Genomic DNA, 8,893 nt, shown 5'->3' on the forward strand with positions numbered 1-8,893 from the left:
GAGACAGACTTAAAATAATATACACTCTCCGACTACATATTTTTAATTGAATTTTGGCAATTATTTGAGTATGAATTGAAATATCAATTACAAAATACTACTGAGAGTCTTTGATGAAAATGTTAACCATTGGAAAAGCTATTTTTTGATCTTACAGAGAAGGGAATTTTCAGTGTAAAAAAATAGGTCATTTTCAGGCAAATTTTTTGTGGAACTATTTTTATTTCAAAGGTAAAATCACTTAACCTTTTGTTTCTATGGACCTGAAGACATTCTAAGTTAATGGCATAAAGTTGAAAATTTTATTTTGAATATTTATGAAATGAGACAAAAAATTCAATTCAAAGCTCAATGTAGTCCGACAGTTACATTGGTGTACTAAATTTAAAACAATGACAAACATAAGATCTAAACTTACTACTTTCTAATCTGTGTTTATTGAAGTTTGGGACTATCTGTGCATATATTTATGTATTATTATTATTCATGATTACACCAATGGTTTAGGTTTAGGAACAAATTTACTATACATGTACACAGCGACCATGACAAGAGATGCCCCAATGACAAATTGTATTGATAGATGAAAATCAAAGAAATACACAGAAACAATACATGACAATACAATAGAGGCTGATGTAGCAAATCCTTTTAATATATTATCAGCATATTTTACTACTACTGCTACAATCAGACCTCCAAAACTCTGTAAAAATATAACTAACCACACAAACCATGTATAACCAAAGAAAAATCCCTTCTCTGTCACTTTAGCACCATCTTTTAGCTCCATTGTTATTAACCCAATCACAATACCCAGTACACTCAACTGGATGTTTCGGATCCAAACTGACTGTCGTGTTCCTTTTAATATTTTTTCAAAATAAACACCTGCAAATCCGGATAAGACACACGAAATAATAACAGCCACCAAACCAACAAATGGATTTTGTGCCAAATTTTGAGACACAGATTTCTCTGATGTTTTGGGTTGTAATTGAACAATAGACACACCCACAAATAAAACCACTAATGAAAGCCATTGTAATTTAGCTACAGCTTTTTCTAACATAAACACAGAAAATATTGCTGTTGTTAGAATTTTTAGTTGATAGGTGACCTAAAATAGAAAAAAAAGAGGCATATATATATATATATATAACTAACAAAATAGTATAGAAAGCACTTTTTCATCATCTAAGATAACTATTGATATAAAATCATGTGATCTATTCTTAAGCGTCACCAGCATAACCTTCAAACTTATCTTGATAATTAAATGTGTGATTTACTAGAGACTGAGCTAATTCTTGAATGAAAGCAAGGTTCATAACGCAAATTAAGCAAAATCAATTGATAAGTTGGTGACGTAATATGAATGAATAGTTTATGTGACATCATTAAAACCTTATCAACAGCAAGAAAATGAGCTTAAAGCTGGTAAAGGTTACCTCCAATTTCAATGATGTAGAATATGACCTGGGACTGAAGAAAGAGGCAATTTTTGGAGTGACAACACATTACCTCTGTTTGTTTGCATAATGAGTCTCGTTCTGGATTCAATATGGCTGACACAATAATAAGGTCTATGCTATTATTTAGAATGAAAAAAGGTCAAGGTGTTCTTCTACAAAACAGTAACAGACAGCCATCTAAATTCAGTAATTTGTGAGTCCAACTATAATTTTTTCCAATGCAAACGCTACCAATAGAATGTGTGTATTTAGATAAGATAGTAAACCAACCTGAAATGTAGCAGCATCTAAATTAGACACAGCTAAATATAATAGGTTATTCTGGATAGTATAAATAATAGACGGTACCGAAACTTTAACACAGTCTAAAGGACAGTCTATAATATCAGTTTTTAGCATTTTTACAAACTGGCCAACACCACCTTCTTGATAAATTATAATTACACAACACGTCAATAATTTACACATTTCTGACATGACCACCGCTGTACTTGATAAATACATATCCCCATGTTGGGTGCGTGTATAACGCATGACCAATATAAGAGCAGCATTCTGTAAGATTAGGGCCACCAGAGAGAAATACTTCAAAGAATTCAAATCTAAAATTATAAATTAAATACTTAAATGGATTTAACAAACATATAGAAGGCTATTAACAATATACTCAACCATATGTACTAGCATAAAGTTGTACAGTGTCTTCACTATCAAAAGCCATTCAAGATTCCTAATAGTCCTCCAGTCTTTCATTTACCATGTGATAGCTCCCAGTGATATGTCATCAAACCCTGATAATATTCATAGTAAATATCTTGCCAATCTGATTTCTACATCATGCAAACAAGACATAACATGGAACAGAAGGTTTAATTCCAAAAATTGAAAACAAAATCATTTACATTAAGATTTCAACTTTATTAAATCTCTTGAAAGACACTGAATAAATGAAGAAAACTTTTCTTACATGTTTGGATTCTGATTGTATGTCAAAGTTTTTTTTTTTAAAACAGTTTAAAAGATCAGGTTATAGAAGAAAAAGTGGAATTAAAGTTGGTATAAGTGTGTAGGATCATGACATCGTCACCACTATTCGCTTAGTCAGGGAGTTTATTTTGGACATGTTCTGTTTTGGGATCGCCATGGGATCGAGAATATCGTCACACAAGCAGTGTGCATTTGCAGTATAAAAGCACAGTACAAAGGTGACAAAAACAGTGCAAAAACATAACTTGCAGTATGAGGTCATCTGTTTTTAAGTATTCAATTTTTTCAGGGACTTTTTCTCTGGTTTTCCTCACGATTGACCACACCCTAGTACATATCCAGTCGCCACAAAATTGTGTCTTCAACAGTGTTTACAAGATAAAAAATTGAACATGTTTTCAAGAACAAGGTCAATAACTCACACTTAAAAGTTTTTGATTTTCAGTAGGATTTATCCTTAGGCGATAATAAACATTCACACCAAGTTTCATCAAAATCTGTCAAAGATTGAACCTTCAAGAGTGTTTAAAAGCTAAAATTGAATGTGACTTCAAGAACAAGGGCAATAACTCATACAACAGTATATCCTGCTCACGCGCCCACCTTTATTAAGCAATCACCTTCAATATGCGACCACAATAAAATCCCCCCCTACGAGTTTTCAATGTAATTAACGACTGATAAGCGACCACCTTCATTACGCATCCAGCGACCGTGTATTTACACTCCTGTGTAATCATATTGAGTCAATTAAGCGACCATGACACTTATTAACTACCTTGATTAAACATCAAGTTGTTTCACATATCGGTGAGATTAATCGAGATTATCGCTAATCGGTCTAAGGTTTAATTTTATAGCTTATTAACGATTAATGTCAGTCTATTATCGATATAAAAAGGCAGTTAGGCATGAGCCATTCATTTTCAAAATGTCGAAGCCTACACGTAAAGTTTTAGCATTAAATGAAAGGGTCAAGGTCATCAATTTGGCGAAAGCCGGGAAAAGTGGTCGACAAATTGTCGATGAAATAGGTGTTGGTAAGATCCAAATTCAGGGAATTCTGAAGCATAAAGCAGAAATTATGGAGGATTTTGAAAGCAATGTTTCTCCCGATCGGAAACGTGTGAAGCAGTTCACCGGCAATGAAGAAATCAACAAATTAACTTGGGAGTTTTTTAAAGATTGTCGCACTCGGAATGCCGTAGTATATGGACCATTGTTAAAGGAATGACATTGTTTTTGGTGCTATGAGTGGTGAAAGCGCGGATTTCTAATACATAGAATGAAATAGAGGAAATGAATGAAATTGTTTCAGCCGACTCAATTCTCTCATAAGAGACCACCTCCAGTAAGAGACCGTTTTTGAATTTTCCCCTGCATGGTCGCTTAATACAGTTTTTACTGTAATTGTTTAATGATTTTTTTTTGATTTTCAAAAGGGTTTATCTGTGATTACAATCACTCACAACAAGTTTCGAGGAATCCATCAAAAATTGTGTCCTTGGGTGGTTACAAACAATCATACCAAGTTTCGTCAAAATCAGTCAAGAATTCTGCCTTCTAGAGTGTTTAAAAGCAATTGTGGACGGACAGACAGACTTGGGAGACAACATGTGGGTGTATAAAAATCAATAAAATTTCCTAATTTGAATAAGTAAGTATTGTATTAAAATATATTGCCAATATAAAGTAAGAGGTCTCTTTGATTGTCAAAACCAATTATACTGTACTCTGTGATATTCGACATCTGAGTATTCTGACATTCTGGGTAATCCGACATCTTTTTCTGGTCCGGATTGATTTCCTTCTTTATATGTCAGTTTAAAAAAATACTGAATACTCCGGCACTCTGTGTATTACGAATCATACATTCAACTAACATTATTTACCCAGATGTTTTAAAATATAGTTTAATAAATTTTATCAGTATTAGAGACCAGTAACTCACAGATGTTACTTTAAATTAATATGAGTTTAATCTATAATAAAAATACCTGGTTTTCCACTCAGCTTAGTATGTAAAGATTTTTTAACTGGTACAATTATCCTGAAATCCTTCATCTTTTACTTCTGCTCTGTGAGTTTCAATGTGTTCAGTTCAAATGCCTAATTCAGATGAACATACAACGAAATAGGTCAAGCCACATAATGTCATATACACACCCATCACAACATAAATTACAGCATACTAATTTTTGTAACTTTATTGTCACAATTAAAAAAGATCAACTAAATGATAAAAAGTAATTTAAAACATAGCTTCAGGCCATTGAGAACATCTAATCTCCATCAAATATTACCTTATATAAGAATATATTTTCATCAATGGTAATATCAGTTTATTATCAAGGTAGTCATACATACCAATACAATATGATAAAGATGTCAATCTACAGAAGCATACTATATTCGATCTAAGATTGATTGTTAACTACACTAAATGAACATAATATCTAATCCAAAAAAAATACAAAGATGTTCTGCATCAATTCATCTTAAGCTTTTCAAGCCTAAAGAAGACACTCTTTTTGCATGGCAAATTGTTTTTTTTATATTTTTTTCTAATTCTGGTTAACATTTGTAGAAAAAACTGTAGATAGCTTGCCAAACAATGTAACATACACCCACCACTAGATGTCAGAAATGATAACAAAATCTTTAGTGGCTTAATAATGAATTTTCAAATAATTAAAAAATATTCACAAGTCAAGACAAAACCTTTAAAAGTGCCTCAGATTATAACCAAATTCAAACTTGACTGAGATCTCATCAATATATACATATATACATGTATACCAAGTTTCATCAAGATCGGATAAAAATAGGTAGTCTATATCATGCCTAAAAGTCAAATTTGACGTGTTTTAACTAAGTCAAGGGCATTAACTGTGAAGTCATTCATCCAATTATTACCGAATTCAAACTTGACCAAAAATCAATATATACATGTATATTAAAAGGTTGTAGCCTTTATCTTGCATACAAGCCAAATTTAATGCATTTTTACTAAGTCAAGGGCAATAACTCATGGAGGTACCACATCATCCAATAAATATATGGTCCTCTTTCCAACTATATATGACAATGATGCATAAATATATTCTTTGAAATATCGAAATTTTCTAACATCATATGTATTCGTCCAAATATATATTTTCTATTTAAGTATAATGGATTTTCAAACCCTTTAGTGTTCTAACTTGTCTTTATACTACCATGAATCAAATACCATCCATGGATCAAGTACAATTTCTTTCAACTAAATTTGGAAATCCTTCATTACATAATTGTCAATGGCTCATTTAGGTGTACTTGGTTCAATTAGTCCTCATGGAAGGTGAGCCCAAGGTTATAAACATAACTTGGAAATAATCGGAATAGTAATAATTACAATAAAGTTTTTAGTTTTGTTTACACCCAGTTGATCTATGAAATTGATGTTGCTTGCACAGAGCTATCAAACATAATAATTACTTCAGCATTGAAAAATAGCTATTTATCATATTTGGAGAGAATAAGTCCAATACAAGTCCACTTAAAGTTAGGCTAAACCCAGACGATATTATGGTCTATAATGAATAATAAAATATATAATATTTCTTCACCAAAATTCTTTCTTATGATAAGAGCAGATGAGTGTATTTTATTGCAAGATCGTGTCATTTGCGTTCCCTCTCATGTCAGTAAGGATTTTTTACACCTGTACCTATAACTTTTGTCTCTACTATTCTTTACAAATTGAGAAAATTGAAGTCTCATTTCTGGGGTGTAATTATATAAATCATTCATTTTTACCAGATACTCTAGAATTTTAATTTCTTGTTCATAAACTGTAGGCTTAAAAGTACTGGAGTTGAAAGCAGGCTAGAAGTTTCAAAAGGTCCAAAAGCCATGGAATAGGGTCTCGTTGCCACACTCCGTGCTGTTCACAGTTCTTGTTTCAATTAAAATCTGACTTGAGGTTTGAGCATATAACCTTCTATTCTGGTGAAAAAAACTTGTCCACCCCTGAATCAAAACCCCTGTTTTCAAGAGACAATTTGTATATAGAACATTGTATAACATTCCAACTATTATAGGCATATAAGCTCATACATCTATCTATTTGAAAGTATACTAGAATACAAGATTATGCACAGCGCAACAAAAAACAAAGTGGTTAATCTATTCCTACGTACCTTTCAACATATTTATATGACAACGTGGTAATGCAAACTGTTAACTACCAATAAAATTCTCAAGGTAACAGATGGTCACTATAGTCAATATTTTTCAATACATGTATATGAGAAAGTGACTGTCTTGAAATGAGGGATTTTTTCACCCTTTTCACATCAATCAAATTCAATCAAGACTGAATGTATGAAAGATATGAAAGGTAATATACGCCCGGCAAGAATCCTGCCTTTTATTGTTTACCGCCTAAAAATTAAAATTGTTTTCAAGAACAAAGTCAATAACTGATATTCAATAGAATTCATCTTTGGATAATAATAATAAACAATTTCTCCAAATCTCATCAAAATCTCTGAAGTATTTACAAGCACAAAATTGAATATATTTCCAAAAGCAAGGGCAATAACTCCATTTTTCTGGGTTTATCCCTGTGGATTTCAACACTCATGCCAATGCCAGTGCTTTCATTGAGACTCGTCTCAATACACCCTAACACCAATTTTCGTCAAAATTTGAATTGTGCCTTCCAGAGTGTTTACAAGCCAAAAATTGGACATTTTTTCCAGAACAAGGGCAATAACTCATACTAAATATATTTTACTGATTTTTAATAGGGTTAATCTTATTGGGTGATTTTGGTGATCTTTGGGTGATTACAAACACTTAAGGTAAGTTTCGTCAAAATCTGTCAAGAATTGTGCCTTCTAGAGTGTTTACAAGCCAAATATTGAAAGTGTTTTCAAGAACAAGGGCAATAACTCATACTAAATATTTTTCGATATTTCTGATTGTCACTAGGGTTCATGCTATTATGGGTTCTAATAGTTATAATGGGTGATAACAACCATTCATACCAAGATTCGTCAAGCAATTGTAGACCGAAGGACGGACAGATATGGGTGATGCAAATAAACAAAATGCAAAATCTACATAGATAGAGGAAGATGAAATTAGCCTGGAATGTAAATTGATCTACCTACCAGACTTTTTGCCCATTTCTCCTGGATCTTTTGTTTCAATTGTAATTTCACTGGAAACTCCACCTCTATTCAATGCCTTACTACCAAGTGGTAGAGCTGTTGACATGACTCTATAGTAATCCTGTAGACTGGACACTGTACCTATTACTTCAATATGTGTTGACTTTATCTTCTCTCACTCTGAAATCATTCAAGTAAACTAAATTATTGACACCCACAATATTAGATAGGAACGTTATCAAAATTATTCAATCGTGTATAACATGACTTTAAGCCATTGTAATCAGGAGAAACCAATGAAGCTTCATAATTTGAGTCTGAAAGTCCAAGCTTGTGTTGTGTGGAATATCATCTTTGACAAATACAAAATGGCGGATTTCACTTATTACCAAACTTCAAAATTTTTTATCGGCCGAATTTCCTTATAATCAATCCCATGCGGTAATCGGAATTCCAAGTGTTGTCTGCTGGAATAGTCCGACGAATGAAGTCACGTGATCAACTAGCGGATTCCGTGTCAGCAGAAAGATTCTATGGAACACAAAGCGGGCCATATTCTTATGTTATTTCCATGACTTTTAGCAATAAATCGTATCTTATTTTGTCAGTCATTATTTTTTCTTTTAAATCATGGTTCTTTGAAGGAATTGTCACTGGTTGTAATGAATTGATATTAAAGATAAATACAGTGGTGTAACCTATTTTCGTGCATATAAGGATTCAATATTAATCATTGGCAAAGTTTGTTTGTATACACTGGAAGATGATTGTTTGCTGTTTTAGCGTTGATTACCCAGACTCTTTTTTCTCATACTGAGGGGACTTGTCGCTTGCTCACTTTTTTTAAAAATTTTGTTTATAGTTTTATTGTCGTTTTTCAAATTTGATAAAGTGTGGGATGCATAGTTATTTAACCAATGGTCACTATTCAACACAAATATTAGCCACAGGACGAGTGTATTCTAAGATGTAGTACCGTATCCATTTAAAAAAATGAAATTAGATGTTTCCTCAGATATTCTACAAAATAATTAAAATTGGTTTGCATTCTGCCGCCGTTGCCGAGGTGGTTGCTCATGAAATATAGGTCAATGTGAAGGATTCATAAAGAAAATCGAAATAAACCAATTTTAATTATTTTGTAGAGTATCTGAGGAGACATCTAAGACATGAAAAAAACATTTTGTTTTTTTAACTTTGACGAAATTCGGTGTTGAATCCTTATATCCACGAAAATAGGTTACAGCACTGTACTGTTATTGCATTGGCCAA

The 8,893-nt window shown here is 32.4% G+C and overlaps 1 protein-coding gene across 1 annotated transcript; it reads right to left on the reverse strand.

Annotated features, from left to right (window-relative positions):
• Positions 1–490: 490 nt before the first annotated feature.
• On the reverse strand, positions 491–3,952 carry LOTGIDRAFT_174946 (hypothetical protein; the record flags this gene model as incomplete). The annotated part of the gene is made up of 3 exons (XM_009054835.1): positions 491–1,120; positions 1,746–2,060; positions 3,932–3,952. The coding sequence occupies 3 exons, from the start codon at positions 3,950–3,952 to the stop codon at positions 491–493; spliced, it is 966 nt and encodes a 321-aa protein (XP_009053083.1).
• Positions 3,953–8,893: the final 4,941 nt, after the last annotated feature.

This window comes from Lottia gigantea (genome assembly GCF_000327385.1).
Source record: "Lottia gigantea unplaced genomic scaffold LOTGIsca_227, whole genome shotgun sequence".
Lineage (NCBI taxonomy): Eukaryota > Metazoa > Mollusca > Gastropoda > Lottiidae > Lottia > Lottia gigantea.